This window comes from Pteropus vampyrus, unplaced genomic scaffold (genome assembly GCF_000151845.1).
Source record: "Pteropus vampyrus isolate Shadow unplaced genomic scaffold, Pvam_2.0 Scaffold394, whole genome shotgun sequence".
In the NCBI taxonomy this organism is placed as follows: domain Eukaryota; kingdom Metazoa; phylum Chordata; class Mammalia; order Chiroptera; family Pteropodidae; genus Pteropus; species Pteropus vampyrus.
The window spans coordinates 941,398-961,591 of NW_011889175.1; the positions used below are offsets into that span (position 1 = coordinate 941,398).

Here is a 20,194-nt window from a genome sequence, read left to right on the forward strand (position 1 = left end):
GAAGGGACCTTGCATAGACAGAAACCACACACCTCATTGTAATTGCTATTTTAATTGTCTGGCTTCTCTCAGGACTAGGAGCTCAGTGAGAGTTCTGACCAGTAACTGGCATACAGAAGGCGCTCTATGCATATTCACTGACTAAATGAATAAGCACTTTCCAGCTGTGTTTCCAAGTTTTACAGATGGGGAAACTAAGGCCAAGAGTGGGAGTGGGACTAGGTTAACCTCACACAGCTGAATCTGAGGTGAAACTGGAAGCAACTACTATTTCTGTACCTCTCCTGGAACAGGAGGGACTCAGGACTTGGGACACCTAGGGGCCTGCCCCTTAGGCTTGGCTGTGGCTGCAGCCAAGCTATGCCATCCTCTATCAGAGACCAGCTGTGTGGGCAAAGACAAGGACAGCAGAGGCCAGAGAAGGGAGTGGGGGCAAGACCAGGTGAGTGCTCAGGCTTGATTTGCAAGGCCTGAAGGACTGTGTGTGTGATGAGAGTGGGGTTAGCAACAGTCAATGCCTTCCAGAGGAGCCCTGTTTCCTCTCACCGAGACTTCAAAAGCTGCTGCCTTTCAGCCCCAGGAAGAGAGCACATAAATAGAGAAGAAATACATGATGAGTGAGAGAGGCAAAATGCTGGAAAGCACATCCCAGCCCAGCTGGGTCTCTAACTACCAGGACCCCTGCCCATTGAGTCTGTGTGAAAGCCAGGACCTCAGGCTCAGGCAATCACCCCAGGAGAAGGGATACCCCCACTAGGACCCAGTGAGAGGTAGACAGCATGAAAGCTGAAGGAGCACCAAGGGGCCAGGTGGGGGAAAGGAGACTAGAGTAGCAGACACCCAAAGCCATCTCATGCAAAAAACAAGTTTCTACTCCCAAACCAACCCCCATTCCCATTCATGCTCACCTTCCCTGCTGCCCCCAGGCTTCTCCTCTGTTAAAAAGATAGAGGCAGGAGGGCAGACTCAGTTTGCCTAACATGCTGCTGGTCCCCAGGCCCCAAGGAACACAAACCTACTAATGTTGCTGCTCCTCCTGAGATGTTCCTGCCCTCCCAGTTCCCCAAGAAACACCCAGGCCATGGAAGCACAGAGCAGCCAGCTTCATGTTCTGGGGGTTGATCTGGAGCCCTCTGTCCAGGGCCTCTGTCGATAGCCTTCAACCAGCATCAGTCAGGAAGCAGGCGCCCCAACTCTGCTTCATCCAGCCGGTTGGTGGCCATGATGTGCTCTAGCTGCTGCTGGTACTTTGCCAGGTCCTGCATGAAGTGGGGCACCCGAGTATTGTCCAGCACCCCATGGGGTCGCAGGTGGTCTACATCCTCATAGGACACCTGCAGGAAGGAAGCTGGGCCTGAAGGGTAGGCAGGGGCACTGGTTTTCAGGAGGCTGATCCCAGCTCTCTACCAGTGGCTCATTGCCCTTTGCTCCTGGAACTCTTCTTTCTCTCCTGATCCGCTCCCAATATTATGTATCCAACTGCCTTCTGAATACCTTCCCCTGGATAGTTCTCAGGCACCTCAGACTCCCCACATTCAACACTGAACTTCTGGGTGCCACCTTATGCCAGCTCCACCCTTCTCATAGTCCCCTAGGTCAGATTCCAGGGAGGGGGCTGGGAATCTGTCACCCTCCCACTCAAGGTGGCCACTGAGTTCAAGGGATTCCACTCTCTGAAGAGCTCTCCAGCTTGCCCCTCCCTTTCCAACTGCATGGCCACTGTCCTGTTAGGCGAGACCACCATTAGTTCTGCAAGAATAATTGGAAAGTCCTCTTACTCTTCCCCCTGCACTCCCTTCCCTAGGCTTCTCTCTCTAATCCACCTCCCATTAGACATCCAGAGGGAGCCTTCTAAAGCAAACATCTGTGCCACTCCGCTTAAAGCTCCTCTGATTCTCCATTGCTTTGGTAAAGTTCACCTTCCTCAGCCTGGCACAAATACCCAATGCCAAGGACTTGGTCCTTGGCTATTTCTCCAACCTCCTTCCCCAGATGCAGATGCAGTATCTACATGCGTGCGTGCACACGCACACACACCTGCAGGCTGGGTCAAGCACCTGTCAGACCATCGTGTCACCTCTTGTGTTCACCTACCCTCACCAGAGACAGCTGGCACCCAGTCCTCAGTCGAGCATCCATCAGAGGCTCAGGGAATATTGCGCTTAGGGGAGAATTTGCTGGGACATCTGAAGACCCGTGACCAGCCACTCACCTTGCCCAGCGAGGTCAGCAGCGGAAAATCGATGGTCTGGCGGTGCCGCAAAATGCGCACAATGCCGTCCAGATACACCTGGTCCTTGCTGAAGCAGCCTGTGGGCACCGTAGGGCCGTGAGCCCCTACGCCTGAAGCCACCCCTGTCCCCAGCCACAGCTCAAGGCACGCCCCAGAATAGGCACCCACCAGGCACCGAGGTGTCCATCTGACCACGCTTGGCACGCACGCAGTACTCCCAGCGCACATCAGCGTCCTGCACGTAGCGCGCCAGGTCCTGGAAGAGCTGGCGGAAGGACATGTGCGCGGCGCGGTGGATAGTGTAGTAGAGCAGTGCCGCGCGCCACAGAAAGGGCTGCTTTCGGAACAGCACGCTGTGCAGGCTGGCCAAGCCCTCCTCAGTGGGGTTTGCCGGCCGCAGCCCGTACTGTAGCCGGCCCTCAGCGTTGTGCCAGGGCTGCCGTGCGTTGTTGACACCCCGCAGGTAGTGGGTGCCTGTGGGAGGGCAAAGGGGAGGCGGCACTGGTCGTGGCATCCCGGGACCCACCCTGCCATACCTCTAGCAAGTGACTCACACATTTATCTTCATGCCCCTGGACTCAGACTCTCACACGAGCCCTCTCTGCCACCCCTGCCCCAATCTGTATACTCACCCAACCCCAGGTAGCATGAAGACCCTCCTAGGATGAACTCTCACCAAGGACCCACAGTCTCACATGCAAAAATCCTCCCCAATGTGTCTAGGGCCACACACACACACAAAACTCAAACTCACAATATTCCCCAGCCCCTCTCCACCCCAGAGAGAGGCAGGAACTCACACACCACTTCGCCTGCATCCTGCATGCCCATGTCATTTTAACAGTCATGCTGCTATTCCCAGCAAAAACCACCTTTTACCCAGAGCAACAGGATTCTTGATGAAGAGGGACAGAGCAAATAGTAATTAGTGTCAAGTGCTCTCCTTTCCAGCCTGGCCTTTCCCTTCCTAAACCCAGCTGTGTGTCCTCAGCCAGTTCCATTCCTACACTGGAGGGCCTGCATGTTGGCTGGGCTAGTGGGACCCTCAGCGTTCTCCCTCTGGCTGGTCGGGACCTCAGCAACTTTGTCTCCACTGTCAAGGGAAATTAGAGAGGAAGTGGAGACAAAAAAAGATACCCAAGAGGAGTGAGAGATGAGGGTGAGTCCAGAGAGTGGGCAGGTATGTCCGGGCCTACCTTTGTGAGCCAGAGGGAGGAGGTGACTACTCACAAAGAGAAAAGGCCCATTATCGAGGGGAAAGTGGAGAAAGAAAGGGGGTGGGGTTACTGGGGTCCCTCACTGCCCCCCACATCCCAGCTCACTGTCAACCCTACCTGCCCACCCGCCTACCCACACACTGACCTATCTCATGCCGCAGCATGCCCTCCAGCCAATACTGGCGGGCTCCAGTCAGGTTGATGGCCAGTGTTGGTCGGCTGTTCTCCACCATCATCACTGCCTGGGACAGCAGGTCTTCACTTAGCTGCACCACAACCTGCAGGCAGCAGCAGTGCCCTGAGCCATGACCACTAGCCCTGGGGCCAGTGTGCAGATGGACTCACTAATGCCACAGGGCAGCCAGGCCAGACGGTTGATCAGGATACCTGCCCTTCACCATCTCTGCTAAGAGCCAGCTCCCACCTTACTGGGGCAGGGATAGGGGCTTGCCAGGGAGCACTAGCTGGCCAGGTGTGGAGCTGAGCCTGGCACCACCCACTGGGCGGCCCAGTTTGGGTCATGTAGAAGAGGGGCCTCACAAGCAGGGCAAGCTTACCTCCCCGACGCAGCCTTCTTTCTGCATGTATTTGCGCACAATGGACCAGATCTGGCACTTGGTCAGCAGCTGGCCCCCAGTTGCAGCCTCAAAGTGTTCATAGGTGCCAAACTTCTCCAGGACAGCTTCGATGATGCCAACTGCCTGCACATAGGGCCACAGTGGCTGGTCAGGCCAGGCCTCTTGGGTGGTCAGGGCCAGGGTGAGGTGGGCAGGCTGAACTGACCTGATGGATGAACTGTCCAGAGGCCTCACAGTACTTCTCCAGCACAGCCATAGGCATGGGTTCCTGGTACTCAAACTGTGGGTTGTAGGTGTAATGGGACTGGAAGAACTTGTCCCGCTCATGGTCCATGTTAGTTGGCCGCAGGGCCACCAACATGCAGGGGCTCCTGCTGGAACCACGGCCTATATCCTTTCGAGTCTTAGCAATGTGAGGCAGGGAAGCGGCAGACCGCAGGGTACCCCGACCTGGATTCTGTCCTCGTCCAGGTGGGGCCCGACCCTGGCTGCTACCCCCACGCCGGCCAGTACTATTTATGGTGTAGGTGCTCTCACTGCGACGCATGTGGCCACGTTGGCCCAAGCGCAGCTCTGAGAAGGACTGCAGCTCAGGCCGGGGCTGCACGGCTGAGGAGACTGACAGAGCCAGGGGCATGGCCAGGGATCGAGGCCAGGGGTACATCGGTGTCCCATCTTGGTCTGAGGGCTTCAGCCTATGGCCCAAGGATGAGGGACTGGCTGGTGGGCTGGGGGGTGCTTGTTCATACACCTGAGCCCCTGAGTCCAGCACCATCCTGGGGGTCACATCCAGCCTGGTCACTCCAACTCCCCACACTGTCGACTTCTGGGGACACAGAAGGGCATGTGGAGGCCAGCATGAGTGGGTGTGGCCTAAGGACTAGCAGGCCCTGTGATCCACAATTGCCCTTGCTGGGTCCCCATGGTTCTGAGTGGCTGCCCATTTCCTCCAGCAGGCTCACCCAAGTGAGCTGGACTAGGAGAAAGCAGAAGGAAGAGTCTTTCTTATATACCCATCAAGATGGTGATTCCTGGACCCTTACTCATAATTCTAATTCCTGTGCTCAGTGCCTACCCAGGCTGGAAGCTGGTACAGTACAGCCTCCACTGCTGGGTTGATAGGTGAGTGGGTCTCATTACCTTCTAACTGCCTTCTACCTATGGTATTTTTCAGTCCTACCCCTCCTCTCCTACCTCACCCCACCCACCTCCTCCAGCCCATTGGGCCTCAGTCAATCTGAATGCCTGCCTGCATGCCCTTTCCTTAAACTAGTCCCTCTACCTCCTGGAATGCTCTCTTCTCTGCTGGGCCATCTGTTAAAATCCAATTTAGAATCAGCTTTTGGGGGGCAGAAGGAAACTTCAGCAAACCCAAGCCAAGACTTGGTCTGTCCCTTATCAGAGGGATCCTCCTAGTTAGTTGAGGAAGTCACCCCCGACTCTGTGCTAGGGCTCAGTCCAATCCAGAGACTGACTGAAGGCTCCAATCTCTGAACTCTGTTGCCCACTCAGGAACACAATTCCAGCATTTCTTTTCTCTCCTGTATCTCCTACATCATCAAACTCTTCCTCTCTGCTGGATTCTTTCCATCAGCATAAACACATGCTGTTATTTCTCTGTCTTAACCAAACAAAACAAAATCCTCACTTGATCCCACACTTCTCCAGCAATAGCAGTACTCTCTCTAGCTGCTCCTCACTGTAGTACAACATGTAAAAGTGTCATCTATACTCACTCTCCAATTCTTTCCTGTTCTCTCTTAAATTTTACTCCAATTAGGCTTTTCCCCTAAATTTCTATTGAAACTGATTTGACCAAGGTCTTCAATGATCTTCATGCACTTGATACATGTTTCATCTTGGAAACATTTCTCCACCTGGCTCTCCAAATCTCCTACCTTTGTTCTTGCTCTTTCTTGCTGGTCGTCCCTGTCTTCCTGACCTCTTAACACTGTAATGCCCTAGGGCTTGGAAACAGCTATGGAAACTTCTTTCCTCCTTCTCCACTTATGCTCACTCCCTAAGTGATCGCATCCACTCTCATGGTTTTAAAACCACCAGCCTAAATTTCTTCCATAAACTTCAGACTAGTCTTGTCAGTTCAACATTACTGGAATGTAGAACAGGCGTCTCAAACTGAACACGTTCCCCGTTTGAAATGTCTTCCCTTCATATAACTGCATCTCGTTTTCCTCAAATTTCTACACAAATGTTACTAGAAAAGCCTCCCTAAAATACTCTATAAAATAGTAAACCTCCTCTCTCCTCTCCACCACAATCTCCCCTTCCCCACATTATTGTTCTCTGTAGCAGGTATCGCCATCTGAAGTACATTACATTTTCAGTTTTCTGTTTTCTCCTTCCGAATGTTCATTGTCCCCAGAACCCAGAATAGTACCTGACCCAGAGCAGTTGCTCAAGAGCTCTTCTTCTTTTCAGAATTGAAATCATTCTTTCCATGCACTTTGTTTCCCCATCTAGATCTGATCCCCCCTCTCCACTTCTTTCCACCCTGCCTAGCAACCAGCTGATTGAAAATATTTCAGGCCTCAGGCTTCACTCCCCTCAACTAACTATATATTTTCCTGGACTCCTCACTGGTCTCTGGGCCTCAACCTGGACAAGTCCCCGTCATCTCCCCTTCTTTCCTTCCACCTACCTCTTCGCAATTACCAGAATAAGCCTGTTTCTTTCATGTCTCAGGTCCTTCTGTCAAGAATGCCCTTCCAATGTTTCCATGGAGCAAACCTAACCATTTTTCAGGACTTGGGCTAGGCCTCACCTGAGGCTGTTACGGTGGTAGCCTAGGTCCGTGTCCTCCCACCATCCCCTGAACTCTCTGAGGGCAGGGACGCGTCTGATTCATCCGCATGACCCAAGCACCCGGCACTAGATGCAGAATGAATGAAAGATGGCTGGGGGAGGAACCCATACTGAAGGTGGAGTCTGGTGACAAATGAGAGGGTGTGGTCTGCGCCAATAGGAAACTCCGAGAGAGGAACGTGGAAGAGGAGCCAATGGGGATAGGGAGAGAGAAGAGGGGCGTGACCTGCAGCCAATAATCGGCAGGGGATGAGGCAAAGGGCGTGCCCAATGGAGGGCGGGACCAGAGGACAATGGAGAGGGGATTCCCTGGTAGGTAAGGCAGAGTCGCGTCGCGCGCCTTCTTGGCCTCTCAGGGGCAAAAGGGTTCTGTCCTCGTGCCGCACCCCCACCTGTTCGCTGTCCTTTTCGCCGCCGCTGTCGCCTGTCTGAAACACCGGTCGCCAGCCGCCCGGCCCGCGGGAGTTGACGCCGGGGACGCACGCACTCGGGCGCGCGCACGCTCACACGAAGGCGCGCGGATTCGCGTCAATCTCCGCGGCGGCGCGCGCCGGGGAACACAGCTAGGGGTGGAGCTAGGCAGGACAGAGGGGGTGCTGTCTTCCACCAGGTCACGTTCCTGGGCCGGGCATTGTCTTGAGCCCGCCCTCTCTACGAGGGTCAGACAGGTTTCAGGGCTTCAGGTGGTACCCCGCGATTGGAGTCAGGGCTGGGATGACAAGAGCTCACTGTCCCGGCGCGGACACGTGGAGATGTAGTCCGCATACGGTGGCGGAAACCCAGGTACTTGGTTGGGCAAGGATGCCGAAATAGGTGGGGCGCAGCTGGTATATCAGGACTGGAGCCAGGATACTTTAGGCGTGTCACTGTGTGTGTACCCCCTAATCTTCATGGACACTTTTATTTCATTTTCCTCCCTTCCCTAACACACACAATTCAGGCGTACGGGGCCGTGGCTTTATTCTGCGGGCAGTCGGGAGTCAGGCACAGGGCCCCGAGGGAAGGCAGGAGGATGGAGCAGGTGTAGGTGCTGGCACGAGGCTGAAGAGTGCGCGGCGACCTGCAGAGGGCGAGGGCTGCGGGCCAGCCTGCAGGGAGCTGAGTGCGGCCAGGCGCTGCTCTCTGGACACGTCCCCGCGCAGGTCCAAGAGGGCGGAGATGTGATCCTCGCTACAGGAGTACCACAGAGGTGCGTCAGCCCCGCCCCAGCCCTCCGAGGTCCCTCTTCCCTTCCCGCTCCCGTCTTTGCACCTCACGTCGGGAAATTGTTGCCGCAGACCTGCCACCTCGAGGCCAAGCATCGTAAGGTCGTGGAGGTTTAGCAGTTTTCGCAGGGTGAGAAGCACCGGCGCGCATTGAAAGCTCTCCTCCAGGCCCTGAACACGTCGTGGTAGGTTTTGCGCCGGCCCTTGGTTCCCACCCAATCACTGAGACTTCCACCCATTTGCTCACCCAACAAGCTCTTACCAAATCGAGGAAAAGATCCCGGAGCTGGGCCGCATCGTGCAGCAGGCGCTCTGCTGCCTGGTTCCGCTCATCGGCATCACGGCACACTAGGCGGCCTTGCATTAGTGCACATAGGTACTGCAGCACCACGGTACGCTCTGCCTCGGCCAGCAGCAGCTGCGGGGAGGACAATCAGGTGGGTCCTGGACTCCTTTCTCATCGGTACTCCCTCCACCAGCCTTTCCCACAAAACGCACCTGGACCGTGGAATTCCGCACACGCCAGAAGTCCCGGCAGAAGTGCGCTGTCCGCTTACACACATTGTCCAGCAGCTCTGGGCTCAACAGCCACTGTCGCGAGGGCAGAACCGCGAACAGGGGCTAGGGGAGGGGGCACAGAGACGGAGCTAGAAGGAAGAACCAGACCTGGCATTCCTTGCAGAGACCCCCATACGTATGCTGTATATCTCTTCCACCCTCATCCCCACCTGAAGCCTCACCTGGAGTTCCACCAGCAGTGCCTCCAATACCAGGCGGCAGATCCTCCTTTGCAAGTCTTCCAGAGCTGCCTCCACAGGAGCCAAGACCCCTGATGCCACCCCATCGGGCTGCAAGACGGACACGGAAGAGCTGGACCAACCAAAAGTACGGCTTCAGGACCAAGGCCAAGGCCCTCACGGCCTTCTGTTGTCAAGTTGCTCGGGCGCCACCTAGTGGCGCAAGTGTGTGGCAGAAGTGGGCAGGAAGGGCGTTTTGCAGCATTTCTGAAGGGCTTGGGTGTGGACTGACTGAGAGGCGTGGAGTGGTGGGCTCAGCGAGCTGGAAGGGACACGGCCCAGCCGGACCTGCCTCTAATTCACGGTGTGACCTTGAGCAAGTCAAGTTTTTGGATTTGTTTCCTCACACGTAAGAGGAGAGAGTTCATCCCAGTCAGGAGGGAGTAAAACTCAGCAACTTGTCTGCCCTCTATATCCAGATCCCAAAGAACATAAGAACTAAGAGGAAGGGAATTTTTTTCTGCTTTGTTCACAGCTGTAATCCCAGACATTACCTGACAGAATAGAACTTGGTAAGAATACGTTGAAAAAATGACTACTTGAGACTATGTGCCAGGTACTGTGATAAGTACTTTACATCTGTTAACTCATGTGATTCTCAGAATGTCTCATTTATTACCTATATAATACTAATGAGAAAAGCCAGATTCAGAGAGATTAGGTAACTTGCCCAAGGTCACATAGCTAGTAATTAGAAGAACTGGGATTGGAACCCCAGGGCTATGTGAATCCAAAGTTCCTAATGGACTAGTGTAGCCTGGGTCCATACCTAATAAGTGTTCAGTCAGGGGTTAGTGAAGGTGGGGTTCTGTGGGGGCCTCCTGGTACCTGAGTGCTGATTGGTGGTTGAGGGCAGCCAGTAGGTAGGGCACATAATGAGGGGCCACTGCTTCCCCTCTGAGGTGGTCTCGGGAGAATCGTATCAGAGCATCGCTGAAGCTGCAAAGGGCAGAGGTGGCTTCTGTACCTGCTGTCACTCTGGCTCCCCAACAACCCTGTTCCTGGTATACTGGCCCCACCTCCAAGATACCCAAGGCCCTGTTTGAAGGCGACTTTTCCCACTGATGTGCCTTATTCACTCAGAGTCCCTTTGCACTGCCCTAGAAACAGGGCCAGGTGTTGGGGGTGGGTCAGTGCTTTGGCAGACCTCCTCAGGAATGCTCCGAGTTCTGACAGTGCCATGTCATGCACTCGCCGCTGCAGTGACTCACTGACCAGGCTGGTCAAGCGAACGTTCTCTTCCAGGATCTACAGGCAGGGATGGGCAGCTATCAGCAGAGTCCTAGTCCCGCCCTCCTCCCCTTTCCCTGTGGGGGTTGCCCACCACTTCCCACCCACCTGCAGCACGATGGCTGGCATTGGTGAGTGGTAGAAGCCAGATGGGTCTGTGTCGGGCTCCTTCTCCCGGCCCCATTCAGCTACTTCCCCATCTAGTGCCTTTTGCAGCCACTGCACCACACTTGCCTGGGGGAAGGGATGAGGGGGCAGTAGGATGTACCAGGGCACTGACCCTGCTAGAGACAAGTAGATATCTGACTTTTCAGATACAGGCACACAGCTGGTAGCAGAACTTCTCCAGACCTGGGTCCCAACTACTCACCCGGACTTTGGACACAAATGTTGCCTCCAGCTGCTCGATATTCTCCAGGGTCAGGAGGGGCTCCAGCTGAGACACATCAGCCTCAGGCCCCAACTCCAGGCTCCCCATCATTTCTGGCCTGGTGATGGGTGGTCCAGTGTCATACTGAGCCCTCAGCTTCTGATCCACCCACTTCCCATTGCCCCAAGGGCACTAACCCAGGGTACACACGCAACACCCAGTGCAGCAAGGTGAAGGCATCAGCAGCTCCCAGCTCAGGACCTTTCAGAAATTGCTGCAGGCAGCGGCGCAGGCCACTGTGCAGAGTGTGGGCCCACAGCTGGACTACCTTGTAGTGCGGAGGGCAGCAGGGTGCTATTAGTGCCTCAGCTGTGGCCAACTCAGCTGGTAGAGCCACCTGCAGAGCCTCCAGCCACCCTGCTAGGGTCCCTGGCCCAGGCAGCAGAGGTGTCCCAAAGTGGACCCGCTCCAGACCCTCCTGTAGTGCCTGCAGACAGCGCTGTCGCCAGTCCCTGGGAGCCTGTTCCAGGGAAGTTGTGCGGCCAGTTTCCACTTCTGCCACACGCACAGCAGCCACCAGCAGGGCTGGGTCCTCCCGTGCCAGCTGCCCTGCAGCCCCTACAGCTGCCTCCACAGCATGGCCCAATGCCTCAGCCAGAGGGCCCAGCCCCTTGAAGATCGGCAACGCCAGGCCCCCCAGAGATGTCCATGTCTCTTCCCGCAGCTGTTCAAGCTCTCGAAGGCTCACGTATGCCTCCAAGAGCCGCTGGGCATCAATCAGGGTCTGTGTGTGTGCTACTGCAGATGGCACTAAAGAGGGAGAAGAGGAGATAGCCCTGGGTCGCAACGTTCCCACCTGTGCAATAGGTACGAGATCGGATACAGAGGCCCTGGGGCTGGAGTGATGTGTAAAATATTTAATAACCAGTACAATAGAGCATTGGCCAATCTGAAAGGATCCAGGGAAGGTCCTCGAGGCCTGGTGGGCGAGGTGTAAACTCTTCAGCTAATGAAACATGAGAAAGGGATCCGGGAGGGAAGGCAGGGAGGAAATGGAGGACCATTCTAGTGGCTAGTCACCTACTCTGTTAGGGAAATAATTCTATTTAACAACTAGAATGGCCAGAGCCACTTGACTGGGTATCAGTCCTGACTCAGACATCCCATTCTCAGGAACCCTCAGAGTGAGCTAATTGTACCCTGCTTCATAGGCCATCTGAAGCCTGAGTTACTCTCTGGGAGGGTCCTGCTGTGTCCCTCCATGCAATCTCCCACTAGTGCCCCAGCCTTTTGATGGATATTTGTTGACTGACTGTTGGAGGGCTGAGGCCCAAGGCCTCTGCATACTCACCTGCCTGCAGCCGGGGCAGCAGCTGAGACAAGGCCTGGAGTTGCTTGTGCTGAGCAACCTGCTCTCGCAGGGGCTCTACGGTCTGTATAACCTCAGCCATGCCCTGGAGCAACCCATGGGCCTGGCCCAGGGCCTCACGGGCTTCCTGCACAGCCTCAAGGGCCTGGGCCAGCTGCCAAACACCAGTCTTCACGCCCTCCAGGTATGACTGTACCACTGACTGTGGGAGAGAGGCAGCTAGTGAGGCCTGGCCAGCCCTGCCTCCCACCCTCAGCAGCCTGACACCTACCTTCATGCGTGCTTCCAGGGAGCGGGTACGCTGCACCTCACGGCTACGGTACTGGCCCAGCCTGTCCAGCTGCTCTGGCCGGTAAAAGATGCCTGAGGCCCACTTGAGTGCTGCACCCCGGGCTAGCCGTTCCGCCCTCTCCTGCTCGGGCCACTCAGGCCCTAGACAGGAAGAGCCCAGACAGCCATGTCAGTAGGGCAGAGCCTGAAGGAAGCGGCTGCCAAACCTGCTCCCCTTCTGGCTCTTCAGCCTGGCCCCCAGGGCAGTCCACCCCTCTCACTGGCCCATAGAGCTCCAGACAGACCTGGCAGGGAGGACCCAACCCCACCGTTCCCACATCCCTCTCCCCAACCCACCAAAACAGGACTCATACCAGGGATAAGTGCCGGCTGCATTTCATTCTTGGCTGTTGAGTCCATGGCAGGCCCTGGAGGAGCCAGAGGAAGAGGGAGGTTCTTGCCCAGCCCCCTCAGGAAATGTGAGGGAGGAGGGGTGTGATGGGGAGTCATCTGGGAAGTTTTTCCTTGCTGGGTTTCTCGGTTTTGCCCCTGCAGATGCCAAGTGGGGCAGGGTAGGCACAGACCTCCATTGTACTCTGCTCCTGTTCTGCATTGAAGAGGACAGTTTGGTATGGAACTTACCAGGCTTGACCAGGCATCCAGTTCTCCCTCCTCCGCAAATAGCCTTGGCCTTGAGGATGGCCCTCACAGCAGAGTTGGGCACTCCCTACACTGGCTCACAGGGCATGGGTGGCTCTGGCCCACACCTCAGCATGCAGCAGAATTCCACTTCCCAAGGAAGCTTCTGTCCCATTCCCCTGCCCAGGAGCCCCTTTCTCCCTCCAAGGTCCCTCCCTCCCCAAGGTTACATACAGAAAGGAAGGAAGCTGAATCTTTGGCGTTTTATTCTCCACAGGAAAGAGCATCTGCACTATGGGATGGGGTGGGGAGGGCTAGGTGCCACTTCCTTGGGGGGAGGGGAGTAGACTCCCTGTGATCACAGAGTCTTGACCAGTCCACCTAGGACCTTTTAGGGCTCAGGACACAGACATGAACTAGATGGCCCCAACCTGGAGTGGAGAGTAGAGCGGGCAAATATGGATGCAGAAAACAACATCACAATATGAAAACTGTAGATAGGCCTCTCAGAGGAGGCGGGTACTTCTGCAGAGGAGTGAGAGATCACAGGCTGTTGCGAAGAACCCATGTGGTGGGTGATAGCAGGAGAGGGGTCCAAGAGGTATGAAAGCTGTTTATCTTGAGAGTTAAAGGGGGCTATGGAAAGGACTACAGGGTAGTAATAATGTAATGGACCCTGGCGAATCATCCAAATCCACCCTTCAGGACAAAGGCATCTGTTTCCTTAGCTGCCAGGAGTGTAGGCTGCTGAGATCTCACAGCTGAGTCTCTGGGTCACTGTTGGTGTACAAAGGCCCAGTACCCTTGGCTGGATGTGGAATGTCTTGGAAGGGACACCCATTTTGGAGCTCCTGGTAGAATGGGCTAAGGCCTCTATTATAACTGCTTCACAGTTTAATTCCTTCTCTGTCCAATTCTGTTTGTCTTACTCCCTTACAAGTGTGGATCTTCAATAAACTTCCTTCAGGCAAATCCCTGTTCAAAGTCTGTTTCCCAGAGAACATGACCTAAAATTAAAAATGTTAACAATAATAATGACACTGTTAAAAATAACAAAATGATACCAGCAAACATATAATTCTTCCTATATATCAGGAATTGCTCTAAGTGCTTTACTTATATTTAAACATTGGTAAGCATATTTGCATTGGCTGAAAAGTGGTTATAATTCCATGTCCTCTGAGCACTGCAGTGTGGTTACAAGAGAAAGATGAAGCTGGGATCAGGGAAGGGGAGTGGGAAAGGAGACAAGTGCATAAGCTAGATGCAATAAGTGCTTGCCGTTTGGCAGGAAGTGAGACAGAAAATAGCATGAGTGACCCCCAAGACAGTGGGGCAGCTTCTAGAAGCAGGATTAGGAAAACACATGGGGTTCATTAGGCGGCATGGTCTCCTCTCCTAAGATGAGGGCTGGGGCAGAGTTAGTGGAGTAGGGCAGGTTGGCCAGCCAGGAAGTTTCCAGTGGCTACCCCTTCTTTACTGCCGGGGCTGTCCACCGACTTCCTCCACATGCCTCCGCACCACGTCCTGTCGCACCACGTCCTGCCTCCCGGGATCCGCGGGTTGTTTTCGTTTTGTTTGGCGGTTGGACATTTGCTGATGGCCCCGAAGTTTTGCGGCCGTGCCCGCGGAGAGAAATTGCGCCAGGTTCCCTGGGAGAGCGTAGGGCGGAAGCGGAAGCAGCTACGCTGGCGCCGGCGGCTGGGCGGCCAAGAACGGAAGCGGAAGTGGCGGCGGCGCCGGCCTGGCCTGGCCTGGCTGAGGGGAGGCGGCGGGCGGGCGCGATGGCGGAGGCCGGGCCACAGGCGCCGCCGCCCCCGGGCACCCCAAGTCGGCACGAGAAGAGCTTGGGACTTCTCACTACCAAGTTCGTGTCGCTTCTGCAGGAGGCCAAGGATGGCGTGCTTGACCTCAAGCTGGTGCGGCCCGGGCTAAGGGGCGACATGGGGGATGGTGGACCAGGCCTGGGCCGGTAGCGGGAACCCCAGGGGCGGCCCAGCAGAGCCCTCAGAGAGCAGGCCGCCATCCGTGTGCTTTCTCACAGGAGGGAGGCCGAGAGCTGTTTCATTCATTCGGCCCAAGCAATTGGGTGTCAGATACATGCCAGTCTCGGGGCTGCAGGTGCTGATCCTCGTGGCCCTCCCTGCCTGGTGTGGGGAAAAGAGCATCAGAACATCAGTTCAGGCTGCGCCAGGCCTCTTCCCGCCCCGCGGTCCTGAGGTGCTGTAGTATTTGAGAGGAGGGTTGGGACCTAGTCCACCCCCTTTCCAGACTGCTCCGGACCAAGTTTCAAGGTAGCTGGAGGTACACCTGAGAGTGGGGCTGAGCATCCTCCACTCTGTTCTGTGTGCCAGGCAGCTGACACTCTAGCTGTGCGCCAGAAGCGGCGGATTTACGACATTACCAATGTGCTGGAAGGTATTGGGCTGATCGAGAAAAAATCCAAGAATAGCATCCAGTGGAAGTGAGTGGAGGCACCTGGGAGGGCAATGGGATCTCCAATCCAGACGTGTCGGGTTGGGGGTGGAGGGTGCAGGAGAGAGCAGGGGCCATGGGACCCAGAGTTTCTGGCAGCCCCTCTCAATCCCACTCCCTTGGCTCAGGGGCGTGGGGCCTGGCTGCAATACCCGGGAGATTGCAGACAAGCTGATCGAACTCAAGGCAGAGATCGAGGAGCTGCAGCAGCGAGAGCAAGAACTGGACCAGCACAAGGTGTGGGTGCAGCAGAGCATCCGGAACGTCACAGAGGACGTGCAGAACAGCTGATATCCTCCTGGCAGTCCCTGCTCCTGGGGTGTGGGCGAGGGGCACTCTAGTCCAGCTGGGTTTGCTCTGTGGTGCCCTCGGTTCAGTCCCATTTTGGAGGTTGGTCCTGTAGCCCCTGGCCAGGTCCCAGCCTTGTGGTCCCCTTTCAGAGCCCCTCCCCCACCAATTTTTGCCTTTGATCCCTCTTCAGGTAGACCCCAGGCCCCAGAACTTTCTCTGAGGGCTTGTGTGTCAGACCTCTGTTAAAGAGTTGGGTTTTCTCTGTGGTCTGCCACCTGTCTCTATAGGCAGGGCATCAGTCATTCTCCTTAACCCCCACACTTTGGCCTACGTGACTCATGAAGACATCTGCAGATGCTTTGCTGGTGAGCAGAGCCTGGGTCGGGGGAGATGGGAGTGGGGCTGGGTTGAGCTACAGCCCTGCGCAGTGAGCTCAGAGCCCAAGAAAAGTTCCATCTCTTAAGAGGGTTCCTGGGGCCTGCCCAAAGAGGAACCACGGGTAAGTACTGGATTTGAAGGTCACGGGGAGCCTGCGGAGGCCAACCATACTGAGAGGGTACAGTAATCCTGGGCCAGGTCCCTGGGTCAGCTCCCATCTGCACCATCCCCTGGCTTTGGCTTCTCAGGTGTGACAGGGACATAAGCGAGGGAGAATGTGCGTGCCCATGCATGCTTGTAAGCAGGGGTCAATTGAATTGTGGATACAGAAACTGTTTATTCTCCATCTTGCATCCCCATACTGGTCCTGGGGAAGGGATGTTGGCCTTGGCCAGAACGCGTACAGCTGGGAAGCAGCACCATCTATTCAGGAGTGAGATGCCCATGACCTGCAGTCTTGCATTCTACATGTTTGAATCCAGATTTTCTGGTTACTGACCCCTGAGCTCTTGGAAGGAGAAAAGCTTTGGTTCTCAGCCCCAGCCGCTGTGGGGGTTGGGTGAGGCTTGCTGTCTAGCTCCCCAGAGACTGTGATGATCTTTGCTCCAATGGATGGGCACCCCCATTTCCAGCTCAAAATAAGCCCCTAGGCCCTGACCCATCTTCCTCGTTATTCTAGGAGACACCCTCCTGGCCATCCGGGCCCCGTCAGGCACCAGCCTGGAGGTGCCCATCCCAGAGGTGGGTGTTCAGCCCAGGCAGGAGGGGTTGGTTGAGGGCGGGTGCTGGCTGTGGAGCCTGATAAGTCCCGGGTGGGGCAGGTAGGTTGAGGCCCAGGGTTTGGGGTTATCTAGGAGAATGGGCAGCCTGGGGTGGGAAAAGACACTCTGGCCCTGGCCCAGGGTCAAGCAGGAGCCAGACCTGCTTCCAGTTCCACCCACCCTACACTCCCAGGGCCTCAATGGGCAGAAGAAGTACCAGATTCATTTGAAGAGTGTGAGTGGCCCCATCGAGGTGCTGCTGGTGAACAAGGAGGCATGGAGCTCACCACCCGTGGCAGTGCCTGTGCCACCACCTGAAGATCTGCTACAGAGCCCACCTACTGTCTCTACCCCTTCACCTCTGCCCAAACTTGCCGTGGCCCTGCCCCAGGATGCCTCACGCCCAAGCAGTCCCCAGGTGACCACCTCCACCTGTGTCCTCAGCAGTACCGAAGCCCAAGGGGTTGCTAGTCCAGCAGCTGAGATCGCAGGTAAGGCACGATGGGCTTCTGGTGATGGGGTGATCTCTGGGACCCAAGAGGCAATACTTCTTTGTTGTGGAATGCCTACTCCAAGGTGGAATAGACCCCATGGAGTTGTCCTTTTCCTGGCCCCCCAGCGGGCCTCCCCTTGCTATGACAAGGGAATGCTTTTTAACAGAGAAGCGCTAACTGTGAACAGGCATTAGTGACAGTTTTTCCCCAGAGCCACCTGTGTCTCACTTGCCCCGGAAGCCCTTCTTGAAGTGTGGTCGCAGCAGACATGTCATCGATGAGTCTCCCTCTTACAGGTCTCATGTCCCTGTCTCCTTTAGTGCATTTCTAGGCTACCTCTTCAGGGATGACTAGCCTAACTCTCCTTGGGCCCAGGAACCAGGGCTATAGTCATCCTGGGTGTGGGTTCTAGCACGCCCAGCTTCAATATCGCACTGCCTGTCCCCAAGTGACTGGATTTGGGGCATGTGGTTGCAGTGAGTGGCGGCCCTGGAACTGATAGCAAGGACAGTGGTGAGCTCTGTTCACTCCCACTGGGCCCGACAGCACTGGACACCCGGCCACTGCAGTCCTCTGCTCTGCTGGACAGCAGCAGCAGCAGCAGCAGCAGCAGCAGCAGCAGCAGCAGCAGCAGCAGCAGCAGCAGCAGCAATAGCAGTTCATCTGGATCCAACCCTTCTACCTCCTTTGAGCCCATCAAGGCAGACCCCACAGGTGGTGAGTACTTGTCTCCTTGGGAGCAGAGAAAACTCAGCCTTAACCAGCAACAGAACTAGAGCTGGAACCCAGCTGTCCTATTTTCTTAGCCAGAGCTATTCCCTGCCATCAGCCCTGCTTTGACCAGAACTTTGCCAGCCAGGGTGAGGAGCCTGGCCTCCGACTCAGTGCTGGTGGCCCTTTGATCCCCCTTTCTGGGCTGACATAGAATTCCTTGGTCCTCTTTCAAGCCCTGGACTCAGGTCTCAGGAAGGCATAAGCACTCTCTTGGGGAAGGGGCTGTGGTATGTTCCTCAGGCTTCAAAGGTGGGCCGTACCTTCCCAGGAGAGGTGATGTTATCTGCCTGGTGTCTTCTCTCCATTCTGTGACTTGAGTGTTTTCTTCTTCCAGGACTCATTCTTTCCAGGACTCATTCTTCCCAGCCCACAAGCACTGCTCTCTCCTCACAAAGTGACACTTTGTCCTCTGTGTCTCTATCTCTCACCTTTCCTGTCTTCTCTTTCTAGACTCTGGAAAAGTCATCTCCATTCCACAGGTTGCAGCAGTCAGGACCTCTGCACCCCACTCACTTCCATGCTCCATCAGTGCTGCTTTTGATAAGTCGCCCAGCCCTGCCTGCCATCTCCATCAGGTTTCTAGGCTGATGTGCTCTGGCATTCTCTTGTTCCCTATTGATGCTTTTTTCCTCCTTTGGCTTTAGTGATGCCAGCTCTTGGCTCTTCTCTATCACTGGTTTCCTTCCCGACCTCTCCCTGGTGTGCTTCCTTAAACACTGGCACTTTCCAGCTCTCTCATTCCACAACTGTGGAGGACCCCAGTTTTGGATAGATGAGTCCCCAATCTCCTCTTTGCCTAGGTCTTTGTCTGAACTCCACATCTCTGTGTCCATATGCCTTCCTCTGCACATCCAGTGGGCACTTCATTCCCACATGTCCTCAGCTGAAACTTGCTTTTCCACCTCTGTGCATACCCTGCCATTGGCCCTAGCCACCCAGGCCTAATACCTGGTGTCACTCCAGTTTTGTCTCCTCTCCTGTTCCCCACTTAACATCAGCTAAGTGAGTTCTGTCCCAGACATCTCTTGTCAGTGGCCTCATATCCTCAACACTCAGGATCACTGCCAGCCACCTCTATCCTAAATTCTTTAGCATCGTCTTCTTTACCCCAACTGACAAGGATCTGTCTGAAACACAGCCTGACTGGCATTTCTCTGTTTACAAAAGTACCTTTAATAACTCCCTAAGGCTTGCTAGATAAAACCAGAGCCCCTAAACCTGGCATATGAAATCCCTCATGTTCCAGTCCCAGCATTCCTCCCCAGCTTCATTTTCCTCTGCTTCCCATTTGCATCCTCCTGGGCAGACCTTTGTAGCAGAGTTGTCACCTTGTAGCACTAGCCCCTGTCGAAATGTATGCCTTATCCTCTGCCAGGTGACCTGGCCCAGGGTGTGGTGTCTGAGCCTGGCACTGAGCAAGTGCTCACCAAGGGTGGGGATGGATAGGGCATCCTGCATCAGACAGGGTATGCACGCTGAGCCCAGAAAGGGAGAAGGTCTGCTTGCCCTTCTGTAGTGCTTCCAAGTTAGTGGAGCTGTTAACCAGTCACCTATAATGGGCCTTTGGTACCCTGGGCTAAGCAGTGAGAAATTTGGGTCTGCAAAGGAGACTGACAGACAAAGCTAGCTTGGCCTGCGCAGAGCTTTCATTTCTTCAGCTTTGTGGAGCCCCAGTGTAAGTACTATAGGATCTGAAGAAGTCAGGGGCTAGGGTGGGACCAGGCTTGACTTCAGTGCCCCTGAGTATGGCTTTTTTGTCTTTCAGTTTTGGAACTCCCCAAAGAGCTATCAGAAATCTTTGATCCCACACGAGGTAGGGCCTTGTTCCTCTTTGGGGCTGGGGTAATGGGCACAGTTCATTGGGTCTTACAGATGTTTTCTTGCTCTTCTGAGGGCCCGTGTTTGCGCTTGGTACCTGGGCAAAGTTCCTGATGGGTGGGTGGGGGGTCCCCTTCATGGACTCTGGTGGGTGGAGAGGCAGGAGCCAGAATGTAACAGCTCTCCCTCCTTCCCCAGAGTGCATGAGCTCGGAGCTGCTGGAGGAACTGATGTCCTCAGAAGGTGGGTGGCCCAGAAAGGTGAGGGGTGGTTGGCTCAGGAGGGTGGGGCCTGGATGTGGGCAGAGGCTTGGGTGGGGCCTTGGCCCCAGGCCTTAGCCTGGTGTTCTCTGCAGTGTTTGCCCCCCTTCTCCGCCTTTCTCCACCCCCTGGAGACCACGATTACATCTACAACCTGGATGAGAGTGAAGGTGTCTGTGACCTCTTTGATGTGCCTGTTCTCAACCTCTGAC

The 20,194-nt window shown here is 55.4% G+C and overlaps 3 protein-coding genes across 16 annotated transcripts; 1 reads left to right on the plus strand and 2 right to left on the minus strand.

The window, feature by feature from the left end:
* Positions 1-33: 33 nt before the first annotated feature.
* KIAA0895L (KIAA0895 like) lies at positions 34-7,379 on the minus strand. Of its 4 annotated transcripts, none has more exons than XM_011380454.2 (7): positions 7,244-7,379; positions 4,234-4,854; positions 4,008-4,151; positions 3,596-3,728; positions 2,402-2,707; positions 2,213-2,310; positions 1,170-1,334 (listed from the first exon to the last, which is right to left on the minus strand). In XM_011380454.2, the coding sequence occupies exons 2-7, from the start codon at positions 4,801-4,803 to the stop codon at positions 1,170-1,172; spliced, it is 1,416 nt and encodes a 471-aa protein (XP_011378756.1). In that variant the 5' UTR covers positions 4,804-4,854; positions 7,244-7,379. The 4 variants fall into 4 exon arrangements, with proteins under 4 accessions (XP_023379297.1, XP_011378756.1, XP_023379298.1 ...); XM_023523530.1 differs by lacking the exon at positions 7,244-7,379 and adding an exon at positions 6,811-6,904; XM_011380453.2 differs by lacking the exon at positions 7,244-7,379 and adding an exon at positions 6,688-6,825.
* Positions 7,380-7,762: 383 nt separating this feature from the next.
* On the minus strand, positions 7,763-14,769 carry EXOC3L1 (exocyst complex component 3 like 1). Of its 11 annotated transcripts, none has more exons than XM_023523498.1 (15): positions 14,245-14,769; positions 13,669-13,738; positions 12,467-12,520; positions 12,094-12,254; positions 11,805-12,024; positions 10,651-11,263; positions 10,454-10,571; positions 10,192-10,317; positions 10,001-10,101; positions 9,682-9,792; positions 8,797-8,926; positions 8,555-8,677; positions 8,319-8,474; positions 8,131-8,227; positions 7,795-8,021 (listed from the first exon to the last, which is right to left on the minus strand). In XM_023523498.1, the coding sequence occupies exons 1-15, from the start codon at positions 14,755-14,757 to the stop codon at positions 7,810-7,812; spliced, it is 2,805 nt and encodes a 934-aa protein (XP_023379266.1). In that variant the 5' UTR covers positions 14,758-14,769; the 3' UTR covers positions 7,795-7,809. The 11 variants fall into 11 exon arrangements, with proteins under 11 accessions (XP_023379261.1, XP_023379268.1, XP_023379270.1 ...); XM_023523497.1 differs by having other exon boundaries at positions 8,103-8,227; XM_023523493.1 differs by having other exon boundaries at positions 7,763-8,021; positions 8,103-8,474.
* A 451-nt stretch (positions 14,770-15,220) lies between these two features.
* E2F4 (E2F transcription factor 4) lies at positions 15,221-20,193 on the plus strand. Its single transcript, XM_023523555.1, has 9 exons — positions 15,221-15,261; positions 15,335-15,492; positions 15,785-15,862; positions 16,555-16,616; positions 16,830-17,127; positions 19,280-19,336; positions 19,670-19,717; positions 19,921-19,965; positions 20,078-20,193. Exons 1-9 carry the CDS (start codon positions 15,221-15,223, stop codon positions 20,191-20,193), a joined length of 903 nt encoding a protein of 300 aa, XP_023379323.1.
* The last annotated feature ends 1 nt before the right edge of the window (position 20,194 follows it).